The sequence below is a fragment of the Notamacropus eugenii genome, chromosome 7 (genome assembly GCF_028372415.1).
Source record: "Notamacropus eugenii isolate mMacEug1 chromosome 7, mMacEug1.pri_v2, whole genome shotgun sequence".
NCBI lineage: Eukaryota > Metazoa > Chordata > Mammalia > Diprotodontia > Macropodidae > Notamacropus > Notamacropus eugenii.
The window spans coordinates 61,048,695-61,073,823 of record NC_092878.1 but is presented as its reverse complement, the minus strand read 5'-3'; the positions used below and the strand labels follow the sequence as shown (position 1 = coordinate 61,073,823).

At 41.1% G+C, this 25,129-nt stretch overlaps 2 protein-coding genes across 7 annotated transcripts in view; one reads left to right on the top strand and one right to left on the bottom strand.

Moving 5' to 3' along the window:
- Nucleotides 1–952: 952 nt before the first annotated feature.
- On the bottom strand, nt 953–24,061 carry GSTZ1 (glutathione S-transferase zeta 1). Of its 5 annotated transcripts, none has more exons than XM_072622363.1 (9): nt 23,758–24,061; nt 18,908–18,959; nt 13,788–13,855; nt 13,021–13,101; nt 12,544–12,672; nt 3,817–3,895; nt 3,151–3,203; nt 2,593–2,642; nt 953–1,422 (listed from the first exon to the last, which is right to left on the bottom strand). In XM_072622363.1, exons 1-9 carry the CDS (start codon nt 23,770–23,772, stop codon nt 1,296–1,298), a joined length of 654 nt encoding a protein of 217 aa, XP_072478464.1. In that variant the 5' UTR covers nt 23,773–24,061; the 3' UTR covers nt 953–1,295. The 5 variants fall into 5 exon arrangements, with proteins under 5 accessions (XP_072478464.1, XP_072478462.1, XP_072478467.1 ...); XM_072622361.1 differs by lacking the exon at nt 23,758–24,061 and adding an exon at nt 19,727–19,759; XM_072622366.1 differs by lacking the exon at nt 18,908–18,959.
- Nucleotides 24,062–24,136: 75 nt separating this feature from the next.
- Nucleotides 24,137–25,129, top strand: part of POMT2 (protein O-mannosyltransferase 2) — a 42,996-nt gene continuing 42,003 nt past the window's right edge. For both annotated transcript variants that reach the window (XM_072622351.1, XM_072622350.1), the window contains exon 1: nt 24,137–24,456. In XM_072622351.1, coding sequence (XP_072478452.1) covers nt 24,137–24,456 — 320 coding nt within the window. The remainder of the gene's footprint in view (nt 24,457–25,129) is intronic.

Genomic DNA, 25,129 nt, shown 5'->3' with positions numbered 1-25,129 from the left:
GCTCCAGAGGAGAAAGTGAGGCTGACTTTGCATAGCCCTGCCTCACTTAAATCCTATTCACTTGCAAGTCACTTCCTGATGTCATGGTACTCTTTGAGAACAAAGGACAAACAACGACCACATACAGCCAGAGTTAGTTTTAAGGTTCCACTTGATTTATATCAGGACCCAAACTATGGCTTATTTGTTTGACTATAGAAATCGAGGGAGTATGGCAGGATTGATTGAGGGCTGGCCTTGAAGTCTGGAAGACCTAAATTCAGATCCTCCTGGGCATATATAGAGTGTGTGACCCTATCACTTAACCTCATTTAACCTCATTGCCCAAGGTACCCTCTAAGACTAAGTTATAAGTGAGTTATTGATCTGTCTAGTTGGAAAGAGTTTGCACAACAAAAGCTCTTGGCTCCAATGAAGCCACAGGTTCCCTCCTTGTTCTCCTACGTGGTGCAGTGGATAGAGCACCAGTGCAGGAGTCAGGAGGACCTGAGTTCAAATGTCACCTCAGACACTTGACACTCACTAGCTGTGTGGCCTTGGGCAAGTCACTTCACCCCAATTGCCTCATCCTGGGTCCCTCCAGTCATCCCAATGAATATCTGGTCATAGGATTCAGATGGCTCTGCACAGCCCTCCCTTACTCAACACAAAGTCAAGTGCAAGTCATGTCATCATTTCTCTGATGGCATGGCGTTCTTCAGCAAGGAAGGACGAACATACCCTATCCTCCCCTAAAACAGGGAGGAACTACTCAGTGGCTGTGAAAATTCCAGATATATGTGTCCTCTCCCTTTTTCATGGCCTTTAATGAGCTAGGAGCTGGCATACTACTTGGGAAAAATAAAGATGCTTCATCTCCTCTACCTTTGTTCTTGTTTAACTGGATAAGCTTACTCTTCTTGGGTCCAGAGATGAGGGTATAGACGAACATCAAGATCAATTAACAAAAATGTATGATATTCATGGAAGCAGCCCACGGAAAGAGGCAGTACTTCCTGTCATTTATTTATTCAGCACTTCATGATCTTCCAAGCATTTTACCTAAATTATTGCATTCATTCCGATCACCATAACCCTATGAAATAGACAGAACAGGTATTATTGACCTTCAGATTTGACAGAAGAGGAAAAAGAGGTCCAGAAGAATTCTGTGCTTGGGAAAGCTAGAATTCCAACCTAGATCTCTCAGTTTCCAAGCCAGGGCTCATTTCACTAATCATGATTTATTTATCTTTGTGGTGTTAAAACTGTGCAGCTCACACTCTCAGTTATCCCTAAGGTGGAAATGCCAGGATTTAGGCCCGAAGTTCTGGAGGGGTGTCAGGCTGCCGGGAAGGGTGGCTCACTTGGAAAGCCTCTATGGTGAACAAGGTCTTGTTGATGCGGTTGATGGTGGGGTATGGGGAGAGGTCCACCTTAAACCTGCAATATGAACATACGTCATTGAGCAGAGACTGAGATTTCAGCAAGGAAACACTGAACCTGACAAGCAAGGAGGAGCAAGTATGGATATTCATTTAACTGGGAACATTCATTTAACATAGAAAATTCCTTTGAAGTAAAAAGAAAGCAGTTAGGTGATGCAGTGGATAGAATGTCAGGCCTAGTCAGAAAGACTTAAGTTCAAATCTAGCCTCAAATCTAGCTGTGTGACCCTGGGCAAGTCACTTTACTGTTTGCCTCAGTTTCTTCATCTGTAAAATGAGCTGGAGAAGGAAGTGGTAAATCACTCTAGCATCTTTGAAAAGGAAACCCCAAGTGGAGTCATGGAATGTTGAACACTACTGAAAATGACTAAAGAAAAACAAAAAAAGAGAAGCAGGTATCGCAAGGGTGGTGGCCTTCTGGAGGCAGTTCAGTGTCATCTGGTCCTTATCCGGTCTGTTTTTGCGATTTATCTTTTCATATCTTGTCTTTCTATGAGAGGTTCTTAACCTGGAGTATGTGAACATAAATTTTTTTTTGATAATATTATTTAAATATGATTGCTTTCCTTTACAATTTCAAGCATTTAAAAATTATGCTGAGGAGTCTATTGACTTCACTGGCCTGCCAAAAGAGTCCATGACCCCAAAAAGGTTTAGATTCCCTGCTCTAGATAAAACCCAAGATTCTTGGGACTGGGAACTGTCTTACATTCCTCTATGCATCTAATGGAGCCTTGAACATAATAGAAGCTCAACTGATATTTGCTATACTGGGGTAAAAGGAAGGGAATGAGTAGGGCTGGAAGTCTGGACCCTGGACCATTCTGAGGATCCTCATGGGCAGTGAACACATGCACAAAGTGGACAAATATTTTCTGGTGGGTTTTGCTACTGGAATGCCTTCCAGGGAGTTAGGATGGGGGCACCCTCAGTGTCCTACGAGCAGAAGCCAAGAGCTGGATCATCTCTGCAGTGATTGTGAGGTCATTTCATTGCCTCTTTCAAACAAGGGAAAATGGAGTTTCATTACAGAAATAGGTAAGTTGGGATGCTACCAGTGTGACTCATACAAGAGAGGTGGGGGGCTAGTGGGGGAGAGGTAGTTGCTTATGTGTGGAGAAGGCTCTCTGTGGTGTGTGGGGGAGAGGATAGGGTTCTTACTCACCTCTCAGCATTAGCCACCTGAGGCACCAGACATAAGTCAGCCATGGAGATCTGCAGAGAAAGCTCAAATTTGGGCCTGGTTCATGATCCCCAACCACACATCTATTGGGTTCTGACTATATCCCTGGCAACCTCAACAGAGCAGTCATGCACTGTGTTTTTCCCCATCCCTGGCCCCAAAGCCTCTGTCTATACTAGCTAGACAATCGTTAATCAACCAAGAGCTTCCTGCTGACATCTCTAGTTGGGACAATCCAGTGTAAGGAAGCTCAGTTGGCTACTCTAATTTGAAGGAGTCAGTTGCAGCTGAAGTGTGAGGGGCAAACAACTTCCCTAGTACCCTTCCCTTGTCCCTGTCCTGCACCTCCCACTTCGTGTGTCTCCAGTTAAGCCAACAGTTTTCTCTTGGAGGCTTTTCCTTAAACAAGCCAAATAAAAGGGCCTATTGCTTTAGCACTGACCAGCTCAGCTAGTTCTTCTGTGAAGTCCTATTTAGTTGAAGCAACAAATTCTGACAGGGGCCAAGGATAAGGAAGAATGGAGATACATCTGCCCTTACCTCATTTCCCACGCAGTACTTCCCTGCTGTGCTCTGCAAGATACTCTCCAGGGCTATGAAAGGAAGAAAACAAAAACTGAGGAGAGCTCTTTGGCCCTTCCTCTATGTATAGGAAGAAAGAGGATGCTCAGCATCATTACTCTTATGTCTCAGCTTCTTCTATAAAATGGGGATAATAGCGGCTGTGCCTGAGATGGGATTTGTGGACTAGCTTGAATCTGTTTGCTGGAGGAAAGGTTATAGACAGGATATTGGAGAATCTGGAGCAAATCAAAGGGAGATGTTTCTCATTTCTCCCACCTATGGTGAGTAAGACTTAAGGTATCATTCTTCTATTACACAATTCATCTTTCCTTTGGCCTCAGTCTCTTGGATGTGATATTCAGGCAAAGCCATGGACTTGAGTGTGGCCTAGTAAAGGGAAGACCAGGCAACACCAAAGGGCTTGACCACTGGTTTGAGATTAATTGTTCTCATTAAACCATTTTGGCCACTTGTTCAGCCCATCTCCTTCCCAACTGCTGGCCTGGAAGTCCCTCCCATTCACCAGCCTATTCTATCATTATCACCATAGAAGCTTGAGGGAGATCATGAAATAAGCATCGGGTGAGCAGGGCCAGTTCTCTGAAATCCCAGGATCAGGGACTTGTTATGGTGGAGACCTACCTCCAAAGCCAGAGCTGATGACTGCTTGTACCCATGGCAGCTGTTTCTCTTGGCCCACTTCCTTTAGGACAGATAGGTTCTGACAAGCCAAAGGAAATCCACTGGTCAGATTTAGTAACCTTACTGATCCTGCCAACTCAGTGCCAACTCTTCCCCCTTAGGTCTTGCAATGCATAGTTCCTTACTAGGGTGAGAGAAGCCATTCCTTCCTCTTGTCTTGAGAGGTTCTGCTATGTGAATAATACATATAAAATATAATTCAGGGGATCCTTGTGGGCTACTATCTAGATAACAATACTTCTAGATTCTCAAGGTTTAGGGCATGAGGGTGGAGATGCTTGGTCCCTGAGACCTTCTTTTCTGACTGCCTAAAGTTCTGGTGGCTAGAAAACCCCCATAATCACACCCACTGGAATGATATGTGATAGAGGAGCAATAGGAGAGTAGAGAGGCCCAAGGATTTGTGTTCGTGTACATGTGGCTATAGTTATGGACTAAGTATTAAGGCCAGATTACAGGATAGTTGTTCTTGCACTTTATATAGCAATGAGGATAGAAGCTCTGTCATGGAAACCTGTGCAAGCTCCCCAAAACTGTCCTGAAGCCATCCAACACCTGAATAGGGGGATTAAGAGACAGTGCTAACTCTAGTAATTGGGACTCTAAAGCCATATCTTGGCCCTGGAGCATCACAGAAGCAATGAGGGAAAGAAATAGCCCCACACGTCAAATTACTGGGAGACAAGACCTGACTGCGCTTCTTGGAACCTTGGGAGCCAGAGCACAAGTCAGAGCACCGCTGTTATGGAGCATGCAGGAGTCTGAGACATCCAACATCTTACATTCCAATAGGGCTTGCCAGGGTCACAGCTAGGGATGGAACAATTATCAGTTAAAGAATGCGCAAGGAAAAGAAGACAGATATTGGAGAACCAATAGGAGGCTGAGTCAGGAATTGGGGAAGGTAGGCTTAATACCCAGCCTACAGAAGGGATAGGACCAAACAAGTCCTAACCATCCAAGAGTGCCAGAAGGGACTGGTCTGAGCACACAACTGAGAACCGAGGCTGAAAAAAAGGAAATAGGAAAAAAAACCCAATAGATAAATATTATGGGTTAAGACAAACCCCAAAGTTAAACATAGAAGAGAGTAAATATGCAACTACAAGCACAGTCTTGGAGGGAAAAAACGTGTTTAGCCCTAAGTACTACAAAGAGGGAGTGAAAGAAATTAGCAAAAGGTTAAAAAAAAAGAAATTATAGATGATATTAACATTCAGGAAGAAAAGGTAGAAAGGAACATACATAGTTTAGAACAGAAGGTGGAAAACCTCACCCAAATAGGAGACTCCCTGAAAAACAGAATAAAGTAAACAACTGAATAATTTCATGAGACAAGAAATATTAGAACAAAGTTCAAAGACAGAAAAATTATAAGGTATGTGTTATAAAACAAATGACCAAGAAAACTTAAGAATCATTGGACTCTGTGTTAAAATTGTATCTTATTCTGTTTCCCCTCACCACCTCTCCCCTTCCAGTCAGTATAATAAGTAAGTCTATAAATAGACAATGTAAAGGGGCAATAGCAGGAAATAAGATTGTAAATGGGAACCTGGAAATCCCTTACAAACTGTTCCTAAGATCAAAGGTGCATAATTTACAAACTGTATCATATATTAACCAAAACTCACATCCTGGCAACGTGTGCTAAATTAGCAGATGCCATCTAGGCACTCCTGTCAGGGTCTTTAATCCCATGATATATAAATTCCAGAAAAATTTCAGACCTCCACAGTAGAAACCAACAGAGCATCAAATGGTGATAATTTTGAGATGAAATGGACATATTAACTTTAAAGTTTTAGTAACAATTCTGACATGATTTGAATATGTTAATGAACTAATCCCAAGGTGACACAGACAAGAGTAAGACTGTCTTCCAAAAAACCCCTATAAAAATGAGACCTCAAAGTCCTGCCCCCAAGTACTCTTCCGTTTCCATCAAGTCCATGATGCTAAGTGCTCCCAACTCTATTCAATGGTTACATGTGCCTCTCCTATTCCCCATTCTCTTCTCTACTCTGTCTGTCTCCCTTCACCATTCTTTCCCCCGATGTCTGCTTCTATATCTCTTTTGCCACTTGTCTCTGCTGTGTTGTTTGCCCCCACGCTTCTGTGAGGCTACAGTGTGATTGTCACCGTTTCCTCTTGTCACTGGCAAGTACTCAAAAAACTGGACGTGCTGGTCCCTATTTCATAATTTCACAAATTAATTGTAAATTCAGACTCCCTGAAAATCAAAACCAAACAAAAAACCTAGACACTATATTTCAAGAAATAATAAAAGATCTATTATACTAAGATATATTATACCAAAGAACATTCAGTAATCTCTTCCAAAGAGAAACCTAAAATTCAATACCAGGTAGTGTCATAGTCAAAATGGAGAGCTTCCAAGTCAAAGAAAAAAATTATAATGCAAGCAGCCAGAAAGAAAGCATTCAAGTATTAAGCAGCCACAGAGAGAATACAAGACTTAGCAGCAACTTCAATAAAGAAGAGAAAATCTTGGAATATAGTATTCCAAAAGGTAAAAGCTAGAGGTTTTATAACTAACAATAACTTACTCTGCAAAATTGATTATAATCCTATAGAAGTAAAAATGTCCTTTAATAAAACAGAGAACTAGGACTTCTGAGAATTTCTGAGGAAAAGACCACTGAGAATAAACTATGAAATGGAAACAAAGGTATCAAGAAAAGCCTAGAAAGGTAAATATATATGAGCTACTAAAGGGGCTAAACAATGACTAAAGTTCATATGTTCTACTAGGTAGAGAAGAGGCAAGTAAGTGTCCCTTCAGAATCCTAAGTCTTCAAGGGTCCTGGAAAAGGTTAAATTAAAAAACCATAGGGCCTTCATATGGTCATGCTCTGCTTTGTTGGTTTTCAGAAAGGAAAGGGAGGGGACAAAGAATATGCTAGGGGACCAAGGGGGAAAAGGAGGAGGAATTTACTATTTCAGATAAAAAGGGTGCATGAAAGAAGTATTTAAACATGGAGGAAGGGGTAGGGAAAGGGTGCATATAATGACATCACTCTTATCTGAAAGGCATAAGGGAGGGATGAATATACACATATACACATACACACATACACACACACACAGAGTATGATACAGAAATACATTAGGAAAAAGGGAGGTGGGATAAAGCTTCAGAGTAAAGTTATAGAGGGAATAGATAGAAGCAAAATAAGCTTTAGAGAGTTAATTATAAAGGGAAGATTAAAAAGAAAACGTGTAAGAACCACAGATTAGGATTTGGGACTGGTGAGAGATGGGGTACAGAGGTGTTGGAAAGACTTTTAATTAAAGATTACTAGTGCTGATCAGATTTCTTCTTTTTCTTCACCTCTTTCTTCATTGTAAAGAAGTATAAGAGGAATATTAGTGGGATGATAAGTGGGAATTAGGCAATTAATAATTATAACCATGATCTTGGATAGAATGAACTCATTCATAAAAAAAGGAAGGCAGCACAATGAATTTGAAAACAACTAATAATATGTTGTTTATAAACAACACACTTGAAACATAAAGATTCTCACAGAGTCAAACTGAGGGGCTGGAGCAGAATTTATTATGATTCAGACAAACTTTAAAAAGCAGAATTAGCCATTGTAGAAGCACACTGAGGTGGCTCCTTTCACCCCACATCCCCCCCTTGCCTTTTTAAACTACACACTACAAAATAATATTAGAACCATATTTTAGTCTAAAGTCTTTGGTCCCACCTAAATAAGAAAAATTATCAATACTTAATCAAAATTTTAGGAAAACAATGTCCTGCACTAAATCCTTTTTCTTTGTCCTCTTCCTTACCAGATGCCTAACCACTTCCTTTGAGGAAACTGAGTGAAAGTGCAGGGAGGAACTATGTTCGATAATGAAGTCAGGGTGGTGATCAGACAAAGACAACGAGGCCACTGTTTGCTCTAATTAAAAGCACTGCTCTTTTCCCTCATGCCTTGAACAGACAGCAATGATAAGACTAAGAGAAGGAAGCAATCTTTTATTACTTCTGTTAATGGAAGTATCTCTTGCGTTGACCCTTTGGATAGGTAGAAATGAGAATTCTTAGAGTAAGTTGTCAAATAGGGTTTATAATAATGATTCTCTAAGCTGCACTGACCTTTTAGGTTATTATGGTTCTGAGGCTGTTACTTGGACTCTGAACTCTTGCTTAATCTTTAGTTTGGATTTTTGTGGATTGAGAACAATATAAACTGCAATTCCAAAATGACTTGCATCAGAGATAGTTCTCTGATGCTACATATTGGAGATACTTCAAAGCAACAAGAAGCTCTCCATTTTTGGATCTGTCTCTCTAAGTAGAGAATACTTAGAATTAGTTTAATTTAATTGATAAGATTTTTCTGGCAGGCTTGTGCCTACAACACAGAGTATAGAATTTTCTTCTATATAAATCATGGTCTCAGGCAAGGCAACAGAAAAAATAGATACAGTTATAAGGAATAAGCAGGGAAATAAACATCATCCTTAATGACACCAATGTAATAGGAAAATATCAATACTTAATACATATGCAATAAATGGCACTGCTAAGAACTTAAAGGAAAAGTTAATCTGATTATAGGCAGAAATAGTAAAATTATGATAGCTGTATGCCCCTTTCAAATCTAAAAGAATCTAACAAAAAGATAAATGAGAAAGAAGCTAAAGACCTGAATAGAATTTCACAAAAGTCGGATATCATAGATCTCTGGTGATGTTGAATGGAAATAAGAATATGCATATTTCTTAGTTCTACATGACACCTTTACAAAACTTTATCATGTTCTAGGGCACAAAATCTTTATCAATAAATGCAGAAAACCAGAAATATTAAACACTTTCCTTATTGACCATGATACAATTAAAAATATAATCAGTAAGGAGAGGGTTTTGAAGAAAGGATTCAAACTTTAATGTAGAGTAAATAGATTAATCCTAAAGAATTTGTAGGTAAAAGGACAAATCATAGAAATAAGGTAATTTCATTAAAGCAAATGACAATGATGAAGCAACATACCCAAACTTTTAGAATGCAGTCAAAGCATTCCTTACTGGGCAATTTATATTTCCAAACACTTGCATCAACAAAACAACATATCAATAAATTAGGCATTGAACTAAAAAACAATCAGAAAAGGAACAAATTTAAAAAAAACAAACCTCAAACACAAAAATAAGAATTCTAAAAAACAAAAGAGATAAACATGAAAAATAAAAAACCTTCCAATTAGTTAAGAAATAAAACTAGAAGAGAGTTTAAAGAAACAAAAACAACCAAACAAACCCTTACCCAATTGGATTTCTCCCAACAAGAAAAGAAACCGCCAATAAAAAAGAGAAAGCACAACCAATGAATAAATGAAATTACTGGAAACTATTTTTGCCCAAATATATACCAACAAAACTGATAATTTAAACGAATATGTTCGAGATATATGAAGGTTAACAGAACAGAACAAGAAAGAGAAGTGAAGTAACCTAACCTCAGAAAAAGACATTGAACAAGTCATAAAGGAACTTCCAAAGAAAAAACCCTAGGACTAGATGGATTTATAAGTGAATTTTATTAAACATTCAAATGGCAATTAATTCTAATATCACATAAGTTGTTTGAAAAAAATAGAGGCAAAAAGGATCCTGCCAAACTCCTCGTATTTTATAGATATGGTCCTGATACTTAAAACAAGAAGGGCTGTCAGACCAATATCTCTAATTAGCATTGATGGAAAAATCTTGAATAAAATAATAACAAAGAGACTACAGCAATACATTAAAAAGATCATATGCTATGACCTGGTTGGGTTAGTTCACTACAAAAAATAATAAACAGAAGTCACATGATTTTATTAGAAGAAAAAGCTTTTGACAAAATATAATATCTGTTTGTGCTAAAAACAGTAAAAAAAAAACAAAAAACCCAAATCCCAGAAATTAATGGAGTGTAAGGTAAATAATACCTAAAACCAAGAGCTAGCATTCCAAAAAGATCAGGGACAAAAAAAAAAAAGACCAGAGCAAAGCAAAGACATCCCCTGTCACTATTATGACTTGATAAAATGCTAGAAATGCTACCTATAGCGATAAGATAAAAACATGAAAGGAATCAGCATAAGAAAAGAAGAAACAAAATGATCACTTTTTAGATGATATTACTGAATTCAATTTTTAGTTGAATTAAGAGCAACAATAACTTCAGTGAAGCAGTAACACACAAAAATGAACTCAGAAAGGTCACCATTCTTTTTATACGTTACAAAAAAAACCCCATCAAGAAGAGTAAGAAGGAGAAATTTCATTCAAAATAACTAGAGAACATATAAAATATCTGGGAATTCAGAAACCACCATAAAACACAGAAATTATGGAAATACAATAAAAAACACTACTACAAAAATAAAGATAGCCCTAAATAATTGGAGAGAAATTATTTGCTGGACCATGCCAGTATATTAAAAATAACAATACCCTACTTAAATACATTTACAGATTTAGTGTCACACCAATCAAATTATGGTTCACTTTTATAAAATAAAACAAAAAAATCATTAGGAGGACCAAAAAAAAAAAAAAAGGTCAGGAATACCAAAGGAAGAAATGAAAGAAAGTGGGAAGGAATGGGGCTTACCTGAGTATTATTAGACCTTACACTATATCATGAAGCGGTAATCATCAAAACCATTTGGTACTGGTTAAAAAGGGAAATGATGATTACACAAGACAAGAAACAAATTTAGTGGCATAGTCTTCAGTAAGTCCAAGACCTTGAACTACTAAAATGAGGACTCACTAGTCGACCTAAACTGCTCGGAAAATTAACAGAAATTGGGTTTAAACCAGTATCTTAAACCATGTACCACAATAAGTTCTAAATGCACACATGAGTTAGCTATAAAAAGTCTTATCAGAAAATAATTAGAGGAGCAGGAAAGGAGATACTGTTAACTAATATGAATAGGGAAAGAATTATTGACCAAACAAAGGATAGAGAAGATCACAGGAAACAAAATGGACAATTTTGACTGCATAAAATCTAAGATTTTTGTACAAACAAAATCAATGCAGTTAGAATTAGAAAAGAAATAGTTAGATGGAAAAAATATTGTAGCAAATATTCCTCAGAAAGATTACAATGTCCAACATATATAGAGAACTGATACAAATTTGAACAAAAGTCATTCTCCAAATTATAAATAGCCAAAGGGTACGGTCATTCTTAAGGGAAGTCTAAGTTATGAGCAACCATATTTTAAAAATACCCCAAACAATTAGTAGAGAAATTAAAATTAAAACCACTGTGAAGTTCTGCCTCACATCAATCAGACTGGACAAGATGAGAGAGCTATAGGAAGACAGGTATACTAATATACTGTTGGATCTTTGAAATTCAATCATTTTGGAAATAAAATTAGTGTTATATTCCCAAAGCCACTAAACTGTGACCTTCTGACCCAGAAAAACCACTACTAGGCTTGTATTGCAAAGAAATGTAACTGAGGCTGGATTTAAACTCAGGTCTTCCAGACTCCAGGTTCAGCACTCTATTCACTGTCACCTAGCTGTCTACTTATCTGATAGGAGGGAATGCTTCCATTTTGTTTTGGTGTAGTGGCAAGTTGGAAAGTGAGGGAGAGCATAGTGATACTGACACACAACAAAGGAAGAAAGTAGAGAAAAATGAGTCAATGAATAATTTTAAAAACAAACAGAAGAGATAAGAAGGAAATTCAGAAGGGAACAGAGACAAACAAGGACAGTGTTAGAACTACCACATGTTAAATTGGAAATACAGAGTATTCCAAAAGCCTTAGTGCAGTTTTAAACTTTAAAATAGGTAAATAGAATAACCAAGTTGTATATAGTAAAGGCCTCCTTTTCTGTTTTTCTTTATATAAGGAAATATTCATGTTGATGTTTCTTAAGTTCATAATAAGGAAAAATAATTATAAAGTAATATGTAATCCGACTCTGAGCTCAGAAATAGCCAGGTGGAGCCCTACTTAGCAACAGTTGTAAAGAAGAAGGAAAAGTCAGCAAGACTTGTCGGTAGTCTTCGATTTGCCATCACTTACATCGAGGAGCACAATCAGCCACTGAATGACTAATTCACTCCTAGCCTGGGTCCCACTAAAATGAAGTACTGTGATGTAGAAAAGAGCCTTGGACTATGAATCAGGGGATCTGGTTCTTAGCCTGGACTTAATAAAACTTAGAACAACTCACTTCTCTATTGCTTCGGTAGCTTCGTTAAGGCTCAGCTCATGTTCTGACTCCTTATGGAAAAACTTCCTGATCCTACCAGTGGTTACTGTAATTTCGCTCCTCTTCAAATGACTATGGATATACTCATCTGTTTACATCTTTTACCTCTACAACAGAATGTAATCTCCTTGAGGGCAGGGACTGACCATCACTTGGTCTTTGTTTCCCTAGCATAGCATAGTGCCATGTATATAGTAGGTATTTAATAAAGGACTGGATTGGATAAAGGCTAGATTATATAAAGTCCAAAGTCTCTCTAAAAATTTCATGATTCCATGAAGTGGTTTGAACTTAGGTCTCCTCTCCTTGTTGCCCTGTCATTTTTCCTTGGGTCATGGGCAGGTACCATAATGGGAATGCACGATGCTTGGTTTCTCTAAAGGTCTGTACCTGCAGGGGTTGAATTCCACTAGCAATGAGATCTGAGATCATTCGAACACTGGCTCTTTTCTTGGGGTCCTGTGGCAGGAGCCTGACTGGTGTTGGTCGTGTCTCTTCCAGATACTCAATGATGGCCAGCTGCATCCCAGAAGGGACAGAGACAAGAAACAAGGGAGGAAGGAGAAAGTGTTTGATAATATCAACTGTTTTTCATTTTCCTGCTTACTTCTCCCCACATCATCCCCCCAACACACACACACACACACACACACACACACACACACACACACACACACACACACACACACACACACACATTCACTCCTTAACTCCCGGAGTTTAGGCATTCAAAAGGCCTGCTTTGTGGTCTATCCTTGACCTGGTGTGTATGTGGGGCAAGTGTGGGAGAAGAAAGCAAGAGATAATGGCTTCTTCACAGTCCTCTTGTTGGAATGAATAATGGGCTGACTGGTCCACAGTACTCACTGATTGACTGAGGGTAATGCCATCAATCTTCAGGACTGGCACTTGACTCATTGCGTTTAGTGTCTGGAATTCCTTAGTAAACTGTGAAGACAAGGTCCCAAAGGGAAAGGGAAAGCCTGGGTTAGTTAGGTTGGTGGAGAGGGACATAGCCCTATTCCTCGTGGGCTGGCCTGCCTTTCTACCAAATGAAGGCCAAACTCATTAACCTGTCATTCAAAGTTTTCCACAATCTGACATAGATTTATATTTTCAGTTTTACTTCACCCTGTTTCCCTTGGCTCAGTACAGTTTGTGAAAGAGTCCTTTCTCCTTTCTTGAGCACAGTCCTCCCCTTGGGGGTAGCACTGGTTTGGCATTTGGGATCCCACCACTGCCCTAACCCTGAGCCTCAGGTGAGGTTGTTGTGATGATAAAATATCTGTAAAGCATTTTCAAAACCTTAAAGCACCATATAAATATCAGCCGTTTTTATTTGCCATTATTATTTTTGATAATCTCAGCTGAAGTCGGATCCCATAGACAAACTGGACTACTCCCCATTTCCCAAATACGTCCTACATTTTCTCATCTCTGTGCCTGGAGTAGCCCCCCTACTATCTTTGTTCAGTAAAGTCTGACATCCTTCAAAGCCTAGCTCAAAAGTCAATGCCTCCATGAAGCTGTCCTTGAGAACCCCAACCAGAAAAACTCCAGAAATGCTTTCTATCACCTCCGAAAATCTCTGCATGCACTTCATACATCTCATGGACTTATTGTACTCTTTTTACCTGCTGCCCTCCATCCTTTATGAGGTTCACAGGAAAGATGTCATAGTCAATCCCCTTGAGAGCCAAGGCTGCAGATGAGAAAACAACACATACAAAGTAAGAGCTAGTCACAGAAGGCAGCTTTGGGCTGTGATGCCTTAGAAAGAGACTCCTACAGAGGAGGAATTTTCTGAAGGGAGTTTCCGTAGGCTCTAGAGGGATCAGACACACCACCTTCAGGAAATTTTCCCAGGTCATCTCAGTACAAAGTGTTTTCTCTCTCTCCTCTGTATTGTTTAAATATTTATTGTCGGGACCAGTTAGGCGCCCAAGTGCCTAGTGGATAGAGTACTAGACCCAGAGTCAGGAGGACATGAATTTATACTCTCACCTCAGATACTACTTGAGTGACCCTGAGCAAATCACGTAACCTCATTTTCCTTACCTATAAAACAGGGATAATAATAGCACCAGCATCCTAGGGCTGTTGTGAGGATAAAAAGATGTTTGTAAAGTGCTTTGCAAACCTGTGCAGTAAGCACCCCAGCATATACAGGAGGGCCTGCTGCACAGGTTCTTTACACCTACTTTTCTAAAAGGAAAGCAGCTTTTGAGGGGTCAACAATCACTTTAATTAAACACATAAATCAACAGAGAAAATATGAGCAGGACCAATAGACAGGGCTTCGAACTGTCTGACCGTAGGCAATACATACATCATCACCAGAGAGAGAAGTATCAACCTCTAGAGAGAGAAGTATCAACCTCTAGAGAGAGAAGTATCAACCTCTAGAGAGAGAAGTATCAACCTCTAGGTTTTCAAAGCCGGGGACTTCTTAAAATAGCTGCCCAGAGTCTCATCTGGCACAAGAACCTTCTTCCAAAAACTAACTCCCAAAGAAAAATCTCACCTCAGAGTACACACGTACGTGTACGTGTACACACACACACACACACACACACTCACACACTCACACTCACACTCACACTCTCACTCTCTCTCTCTCTCTCTCTCTCTCTCTCTCTCTCTCTCTCTCTCTCTCTCTCTCTCTCTCTCTCTCTCTCTCTCTCTCTCTCTCTCTTTTCAGAGCCTGAGGGCACAACCCCTCATGATCATTAACAATCAGCAAAAGGTGTGGGCCTTTATAGGAAACAAGCCTTCCCTAATCAACCCTCCCTCAATAGTCCCATCTGAGGCCTCTTAATGGTCAGGGAAGATTTTTACTATTACAAAACCTTAAAGTGTTATATAAAGGTTGTTTTGTTGTGAATCATAGCATGCCAATACCGTCTATGAGGTTTTCTTGGCAAAGACACTGGAGTGGTTTGCCATTTCCTTCTTCAGTGGATTAAGGCAAAGAGAGGTTAAGTGACTTACCCAAGGTCACACAGCTAGTAAGTGTCTGAGGCTGGATTTGAATTTAGGTCTGCCTGACTCCAGACCCAGCACTCTGAGTCATGCTTCCATTACTAGGCTTGTGCCCCATACAAATATTAGCTGTTATTATTACTATTCACACAGCACTTATTGTATGCAACACCATAGGGCAGCTCTATTTGTATCTCTTACTTCTTGGACCATAACCACCTGGAGGGTCAGGACAACAGTTTGCCTTATTCATCTTTGTCATCTTTCCCTTTAGCGTGGCATGGTACATTGCCTAGAGTAGGTACCTAATAAGTGTGTGCTGAATGAATATGATGGGTATAGTTGTTTCTTGGCAGAGAATCCAAGTCCTGGAACCCTAAGCCTTCCAGGGTGGGACTGATGAGGAGGGTAATTAAAGCACCAAAAAACTGAAAGAGAACAAATGGACTCCTCCTCCTCCATCCCCTCATCAACAAAGATGAAACAGATCATTGTACAGATATGTAGAATTGGAAGGTATCTAGCCATCATGTAGCCTAGTCCTCTTCAAGAAACTGAACCCCCAAAGGGGTAAAAGTGATTTCTCCATGTGATATAGGCATTTGAACTTAATTCTTCTAATGATAAACTTGTTGCTTTCTAAAGCAGCTTAAGATGTGTTACCAACCACTCAAGGAAAGGTAGGTGCTTTTAAAAATGACAGTACCTCATTTTATCTCAGAATGAAGTATTTCTCAAAGTCTTTCTCTGATTAGGGTAATCTGCTCAGGAGATTCGATCAATGTTGAAAAGGGGAAACTAAGTTCTCATGGGTAAGCTCCACCCCTTTTCCAAATAGCTTGAGATGTTCTTAGTGTGTCCAGAAACTTGGACTTCCTGTCTTTGCCAATTTTAGACAACGAGAGTGCTGAATACCTCACCTTAGATAGAAGGAAAAGAGCATGGCTGGCAAGGTTTTGGGAAATCGGTTAGTGATGTTTTAGGTATACAGACATGTAATTGGGGTAGGATGTGGATGGTAAGATGATTGGATGAGGGAAGCTGGGAGGTGGAGATTAACACTCATTGCTTCCACATGTGTGCCAAACGGTTCACTGATGTCTCAGAAGATGAATAAAGTTCTGAACCACTGGCATATTAAGCTGAAATCAGTAGTTCCTTGATTAGGAATTGGATTTTTTTTTTCTAATCTGCAAAATGAAATTTTTTATTGCTGCATAGAGAGCTATAACTTCCAACATATTCCTAGTTTCTTCTCATTCTTTTCTTTGAACTGTTCTGGAATTTCTTGTTGTAGTTCCATGCCCTTTGAGATTATATAGGATTCTGTGTTTCATTAGGAATTGGTTTACTTTTCTTTTGTAATATTTGTCAACAGCTTTGTACTATCTTTGAAGATTTAGTATTCATCCTTCCCTTTTAGGTTGAGGATGCTCTCTGCTACTTTATCTGTTTGTGGTCTGGGTTTTTCTTCCTCCTGAAATCTTTGATGTGTCACCTTTCCCCGCTTCTTTATATTTCCCCATCACTCATTTTCTGACTCTTCCCTCTCAGGGTGATTACACTCTGAGAATTGGGCTGCAAAGCTGTTTCCTTCCTCCTACACTGAGACACTTAAAGTTCATTGGCCTTAGCCTCTGCCCTAGGTAGTATCTGTGGAAAAGACTGGCCCTAGTTGGGTTTTAATCTTTCTTTCAGGTGTGATGCAGCCACTCATGACAGACCCTTTCTCCTTTCCTTTGCTTAATTAGCACCTGCCATTCTTTGCTGGGTTGGGGGAGGGTGGGAAAGTGTTGCACCTGGAATCTTTGAAGCCTACGGGTTTTCCAAGTCAGTACATTCCCCTCACTTCTTAAGCTTGTTTCAGGTTGGAGGTAGGGCAGGGTGTAAGGCATGCCAGCAAAATCTCTGCAGCAGAACAGGGAGGACCTAAATATGGGTCCAAGGTACATGACCCAGAATTCAGAGGCTTGTCAATTAGCCTACTATGTACCAGGTACTTTGATCAGTTTGTCCCTGCCCAGAACAGAATGCAGAGGGTGCTGAATGATTAAAGACTTTCTGTGGTATTCATTTATCTTGTCAGGATTTGCTCTTTTTTGTCCTGTGGATTCAGATCTATATGTAACATATAATTTCTTTTTGAATTTTTTTTGTAAAGAATTGGTGGGATGGGGAAAGTGCCTTGTCCACCATCTTGTTGGTCCCATAACCCAGAACTCCCTTGATTATCAGTCTTCAAAGATCTGAAGGGTTGTCATGTGTAAGAGGGGTGAGATCTATTCTGTATTGTTCTGGAGTAGGGGTTCTAAATCTGAGATCTGGAAACTTGTTTAAAATTTTTAAAATAATTTTGTCTCAGTACAGTTGGCTTACTTTTCTATTCTATGTATTTTACACATTTAAAAACATCCATTTATTCTGAGAATGGATCCACAGACTTCACCAGAATGCCAAATGGTCCACAACACTAAAAAAGGTTAAGTGCCCCTATTTCAGAGCAGAGGCGTCAAACATAGGCTCCTGTGTTTGACCCTACCAGATTAAAACATAACTGGGAAGTACTAAATAAAATCAATAAAAATGCAATGAATTATAGGTAATATTACATTTTAAAATTAAGTCAATTATGTGGCCTGCAGCCATCCCCATTTAAGGATTAGTAGTTTCTCTCAGGATCAGGGAATGGAAAATTCCAGGGAAGGTGATTTTTGGAATAAGGAAAAACTTCTTATCAGTTTTAGCTCTTGGAAAAATAAAAGTCTTTCTTCTGAAACAGTGAACGCCATGATACTGTTAATGTTCAAGCAAAGCTGGAGTGACCCCTGATGGGGATGTTAATGCAGAAGAGGCTGCTGAATAAAGAGGGGGTTGAAACTCCTTGATTCCTAGACTCCACTCATAACACAGAAGGTTGTTAGTCTTAAAAGGCAAAGCTGTGATTGGGATGCTGGGGTGTATGTGCTGCTTTAGAGTCAAACAATGACTTTTACTTACGTAGTACTTGAAGGTTTATAAATTGCTTTCCATAGACTATCTCCTAGAACGTCATGTCCTCATTTTACAGGAAAGGTAGCAGGAGGGAATGAAATGATTTGCACATGGTCACACTCAGCTAGTTATGTGTCAGAAATGATATGAAAACACAGGTCTTCCTGACTTTAAGCCCAGTAAGATAACAAGAATGGCACCACTGGAGCAATATCTGACCAGCTCTGACAACTGCAGGACCCTGCTCTCACCTGGTCCCCACCCCCATCTCTGGTTCAGAGATTAACGATTGCTCCCTCTTTTTCCAACAGGCTCTGAGGGAATCCAAAAGGCTCTCTCTGCAGGACATTGACCTGCCCAGGCTAATTAGTTAGCAAAATCAAATAAGATAAAAGTCTGGCAAGGAAAGCAATAATGATAAAAGCCAGGCCCTGTTCTTCCTGTTTCCTAGCAACAGGAAAGCTGGCTTCTACTAGGGTTGGGGTAACATTACTAAGGGGTCTCTAGAGAGGACGGTGAAGGGAAGAATCAATTAGCACAGAAAAGTAATACCTTCTTTTCCCCACCCCAACCCCCTTTTGTTTTTCTGTGGAAACCCAGCAACAAGTAAGACTTAGCAGACTGGAGGGGCTGTAGAAGAGATGCCCTAGCAGCTTTGTCCCAAAGTGGTGCATGCACTTGGACTCTGTCTCCCTAACTTTTGCTGGATACCCGATTCTTCCTCTCCCCACCTTGTCGTTTCTCCAGGAATATGGGAATGGGCAGGGAAGACCACTCTTACCGATTCGAACTCTCCAGGAACAAGAGCTTCGGAAATACGAATAGAGGACCGGCTGAGAAGAGAGAGAGAAGTTTCATCGATACTTTCCGATCTCAGTCACAGAAGTACTTTTGGGTGGGCAGAGTGGGATGACTGAACTACTTTTGGGTGGGCAGAGGGGGAAGCCTCACCTGCCTCTCCAGGTCGGCAGTGGGCCTGCAGAATAGGATAACTGTATTGCTCTGAGACAGACGTGACTGAAAATCTTAGGGGAGCAAAGAGAGTTTCCCAAGGCACATCTGGATACTTACAAGATGATGAAAGGAGCCAAATGGATAAATGGAGGAGAGAAAAATATGGGAAGACTGGAAAGATAGGAAAAGAGTCACTAGTACTCTGTGAAGGGCTTTAAGAGCCAAAGAGATGATTTGATATTTGTCAAGTTTCTGACACAAGGTATCATTTAAAAATGTAATAGGAATGACAAAGAATTTGACAATAACCCAATTTGAGACTGCAGTGTGGGAGATATTTTTGGGTAGGGAAAGTCTTCAGGAATCATTGCAGGATTTGCTGCTGAGGAAAACTTCACAAAACAATGAAGGAGCTATTTTAGGGGAGAGATATGGACTCCTAGGATCCTCAAATTAGGTCACACAGGTCTACTTCCTCCTTTTGGGGACTGTTGGTTTTAGTGAAGCCAGTCCACTCCAATCCTGCTGAAATTTGCTTTTGGAGTGGAGAGGGAAGAGGAAGGGGTGTGTTTATGAGGACAGAAAGTTGTCTTTACTGAGAAACAAAGGCTCTCTCTATCTCTTTGGGGCTCCTAGAAAGCCTTACCTTCTCAGGAACTGCCATTCTGCTCTTATGACCTTTGAACAGAGAAATTTCCCTCAAAATCTGTTTGGTGTGGGGAGGAGTTAATAAGGGGGTGGGGGTGCAGGAAACAATGGGGAAGCTAGTTCTCTCTTACTTGGCTCATGCTGTGGTCAGCTTTTGGGTCTGGGAAAGATAGAATATCTAATGTCCCAGTCTTGGTGGGATTTCCTTTTCTCAACATTCTTCTCACTGGATTGCTGAATCCATTTTCTGTGCATAGTGAGTCAGCCTAAGGTACAACTATGAAGCAATATGTATTTTGTCTTTCACTACTTTTTTGCTCCTAGATCCTCAGTGCTCTTCCAATTCTAAAGAATTAAATAAATTCTTTCATGCTAAGATATTAGCGGTTTAACGGGGGTATTTATTTTTAAAAACTGGACCCTATGAAAAGGACAATAATTATGGGAGTGGGGATTAAAATTATTCAACCTACAATAAGAGAAACTGAGGCACAGCTGAGTCAATGGCATTTTATTAAAGGGTCCACGGTCCCCTCTAATGAAGTGGACCTCAGATCTTCCTCATGATCTGAGCTGTTCCCTCCTTACAGGGCTCTATTTTTATAGGGTTCAATATTTAAACATTCAAGAACTACTATACCAGCAAAACAACGTATCAGCAGAATCACAAGTTGGGCAGAGCGAGGACTATCTCCACTGAGGTGGTCATAAGATGGACACCTGTTCATGTTGGACAAAGGAATGGTCTAGAGGTACAAAAATAATTTGGGGGGACTTCCCATGTCACCTCCACTACACTGTGCTTGGTCACCATGACATGGAAAAATAAGGGTGGAGGGCCTCTGGCCAGCTTCCCATGATTATACAAGTGATTTTACCATCTGTAACTCACAGCTCTGGGGCCATATAGAACTCATATGCCTATCAAATTGATTGATACTGATTGGAATAGAGAAGGGGTCTTCAACAAATCAACTTCCTCATAGGTGTAGGGAGTCCTGGGATATTTGCCTCCCCTTCTTCCATTTCCCACGTAGGCAATTGAGGAAAAATAAGGATGTAGACTGGAACAGAGTAAAAGGAGTTTGTGTGGAGAAAACAAAGAACAATTCCTGGTATACAGCACCAACTTAATGCTTATCTATCAACTGACTGATTAGAAGACTAGAAGAACAGATAGATGGTGCAGTTGGTAGAGTACCGGCCCTGGAGTCAGGAGCTGACTTCAAAATCCAGACTCAAACACTAGCTGTGTGACCCTGAGCAAGTCACTTAACCACAACTGCCTCCAAAAAAGGGAAAAGAATCAAGATGGCTTCAGGAAATATGTTTGCATTTATTTTGCATGGAGGAAATGAAATAGAGCAATTGGAGCTCTGTGGAGATTGTCTGGCCTGGCCTGAAAAGTTGAAGATTCAGTAGCTAAGCTACGGAGCCACTGGGAATGACAAGAAGAAAAGAGGAAAAAAAAATCCCCTTTCTACTGACAGGTGCAGCTGGCCAGGACAGGATTTATGGGGAAGGATACAGAACAGAGGAATTCTCATATTTGTGACGGACCATAAGTAACCCTTGGGATTTACATACATCTTTGGGATTATTTATTTATTCTATGATTTCTATTCCATTTCTCTCCCTTGAATAAAACTTTCTGGTGTTTAGTAAGAACTGCATTGTTTGCAAGTGAGGAGTTGGTCTGAAGGGTACACTTTGTTGTTCAGTCGTTCTGACTCTGTGACCTTGCATAGGGTTTTCCTTGGCAGAGATAATGGAGTGCTTTGCCATTTCCTTCTCCAGTGAGTTAAGGCAGGTAGTGACTTGCCCAGGGTCACACAGGCAGTGAGGGTCTGAGGCTGGGTTTGAACTCAGATCCTTCTGACTCCAGACCCTGCAATCTGTCCACTGAATCATCACTAAACTGCCCAGAAGTATACTAAATATGTCTATTATTTTCCCAGCTTTCCTGCATGGGGAACCAGCTAATTCTGAGGAAAGTTCCCAGAATGTACCTGAACCCTTTGTTCAGTCAATAAGCATTTGTTAAGCTTATACTGTGTTCCAGGCATTATGTTAAGATGTGGTTTGTTTGAGGAACAGTAGGTCACTGGATAGTAGAGTAAGTAAATAGAGGAAAGAAAAGTATAAGGCTGGAAAGGAACCACTGGCACTCTGTGAAGGGCTTTACAAGCTAGACAGAAAATCGGCTATTTGTCGATAATGTTACACAAGGTAACATTTAAAAAACTGTAATAGGAGTGACAAAGAATGAATCTGATAATGGCCCAATTTGAGGCTGCACTGTGGGAGATATTTTTGGGGTAGGGAAAGTCTTTAAGAATCATTGGAGGATTTGCTGCTGAGGAGGAGAACTTAAGAAAACAATGAAGGAGATATTCTCCAGGACAGAAATGTTCTTAGAGCTCTTCCAATTAGGCCATATAGTTCTATTTCCCCCTTTCAAGGACAGTAATTTCAGTGTAACCAGTCCACTCCAATCCTGCTGTAATCTGCTTTTGGGGTGATGAGGGAAGAGGCAATTCCCAAATATCTCTACCGCCTGAAATGTCACCGTTAGACATTCTCATGGATTAAAGCATTGTGGCCTCTAGAGGCACCTATAATAAGAACTCACTTTTTATAATAATAACTGCATTTTTACAACAAAGCTGTGTTAGGTAGTGGAAATATTATTTGCATTTTACAGATGAAGAAATCGGGTCTTAGGGAGATTCAGTGACTTTTCCAGGGTTCCACAGCTGGTAACATCTGTTGGGGCTGCCATTCCACCTCCAGTCTCCTGATCAAAGGCCCAGCTTTCTTTCCATTAATACCACCTTTTTCCTCTCCCTTCTATGGGCCCTCTGCTCTGTTATCAGTAACTAACTCTTTAATGCGCTATAATTTATTAATTTCTTCCAGATTAACTGGCTGAGAACACTGGCTGTAGGAGAGAAAGAGGCCAGGAGGAAGGCCAAGGTGCTAGGGTTGGGGTTTAAGTAAAGGAGGACATGAGGAAACTGGGCACAAGGAACTGTCTACTAGGCCAGCCCGGTCCCACCATGCAAAGAGAGTAATCAACAGCCACTTGTTATTATTACCATGCGCTAGAACCCAGGAATGCAAATACAAAAAGGTGAGAGTCTTCTCCTCAAGGAACTTTCATTCTATAAAAGCAGGTAAGTCAATACGGGACAGAAAGAGAGGCTGTGATTTCCACAGCATAGGAACCACCTTCTACCAACGCAGGTCAGCATGCCCTGACCTGAGGAACTGCCAGCCCCTAGGCATTAGGGTCACGATTCGAACCCAGGGCCTCTTAGGTCTGCAGCTGCCTCTCATACAGGAAAAACACCCTCCCAATTACAAGCATTGGGAAAGGCTTCTAGAAGAGGGACACTAAGTAGCATCCCTACGTCCTTGAGAGGAGTCGGGAGATCCAGTGTCTAGGTTTTGAAGCAGCCAGGTGGACGGAGCGCTGATGAACGCCTAAGTTAAGATCCTGTCTGTTACCAGCTGTGTGACCGTGGGCAAGTCACTTAACCTTTCTGTGCTTCAGTTTCTTCATTTGCAAAATAGGACTAATAATACCGCCTATCTCCTAGATTTTTAGAGGATAAAACATGCTTGTCACACGTAGTTTGCAAACTTTAAAGCACTGTAGAAATAATTATTACAATTTCTCGTCCTTACAGAGTAATCAAGCCCCTTTCAGGGTCTCAAGGGTCCCTCCCAGCAGAGGACGCTGTGGTGCGACTCCGTGCATTCGCAGGGCTAGTCCAAGTAGTGTTTTAAGCGCTTGAGTCCTCGAGACTACATATCCCAGGGTGCAGTGGGGCCGCAGCAAGTTTAGAGAGCGTTGGCCTCGTTATTCTACTTCGGAGAGACAAAGGGCGATTTCTGGTGCGTGGGTCTAGTTCTGGGGCGGGCGGGGGAGGGGTATGGGAGAGAGGCAGAAATTTGGTCACCTTCATCCCCACCCCAAGCATCTAGGCTTCTCCGTTAAGCCCACCCCTTTCGTTGTGCACAGACCTTTCCTGCCTGCATCTTGGACCTCTTTGTGCTCAGGAAACTTCACCAGGACTCGCCGGACAGCGTATGCAAACCACTTAGCTCGCCAAGGTCTCAGCTTCTTAATTTGTCAAATAAAGGGGTTGGATTAGATGGCTTCTATAGTGTGGGATTTCCCTTGCACACCTGGGAGTAGTGGTCCCTACTATTCTTTCCTCTCACTTTCTCCTTCCTAACTTGACAGCACGTAGAACTACCTTTCCCATAACGACTCGTGCCTTAGTCAAGACTTCCGGGGTGCCGCCTAAGAACTATTCCCACAATGCCCCACGCTATCAACTTTGATTGAGGCTAAGGGGCGGGGCAAACAAAGGGAGAACTACATTTCCCAGGCCGCCTCATGCTGAGGGGGGGCGAGGAGAAAGGGTCTGCCTCTGGGCCTGGACAGAACGGAGGAAGGATGTGCCCAGCAGCGGGGGGAGTAGGCCTGGGGGAGTCCGGGCTTCGCCTCCGTCGGGACCGCTGCAGGACGAAGGCTCCCGGGGTTGCAGTATCAGGGCCGGAGCTGGCCGTCGAGGATGGAGGCCAGTGCTCTAAGCAGCCTCCGCAACCGAGACCAAAGTCCCCCGGGCAGGCCGTGGGGTGGGTCCTGCTGGCCGCAGTCACCACGTTGGCCTTCGCCACTCGCTTCCACCGGTTGCACGAGCCGGCGCACGTCTGGTGAGAGGCCGGGGCGCCATGGCAACGGGGAGGGGACGAGTAGCCGTCTGATTGGCTGAGCAGACCAGGGGGCGGGGCGTGATTGGAGGTGAGGCCTGCCAGTGAAAGGTTTGGTTCAGCCTAAGTCTGCAAAAACTTTTCACCTGTTGAATGAATGAATTTTGAAGGGCTGAGACACTAGCCCTCAACCCTGCTTGTTCATCTGTGTAGGATTTCTTACCTAGGGAAAGAGAATAATTCTGTGTTGCCAGAATATTTTTAAAGACTTAACCATCATTTACAGAAATGATTTAATGCATTTAGGACTTCTTCACTGCTTTCTATGCGCAGTGAATTTAGCCTAATGACATTGGGGAAAGCATTGGGACAACTGTTTTCGCCGTACCTATACTGGTAATATCTTAAATTTTTAGGTGGCAGCAGCAAAGAGACATTTTTTTGCCCTTGTTCCCATATCAAAGGGAGATGATTATGCTTCTGGGAAACCAGGTCTAGAATTGCCCTCTAGGAATAGATTGTTCTAGATTCTCTTCTTAAATATTTAGAGAGAAGTGAACTGAGGAAGCGTAGAAGCCCATAGCCTACTTTTATAGAAGGTTTAAAAAACTGGACTTCAGTTAGAAAGAGAGACTTTGGTGCAACTTTTAACTGACCAATGAATCAAACTGCAACT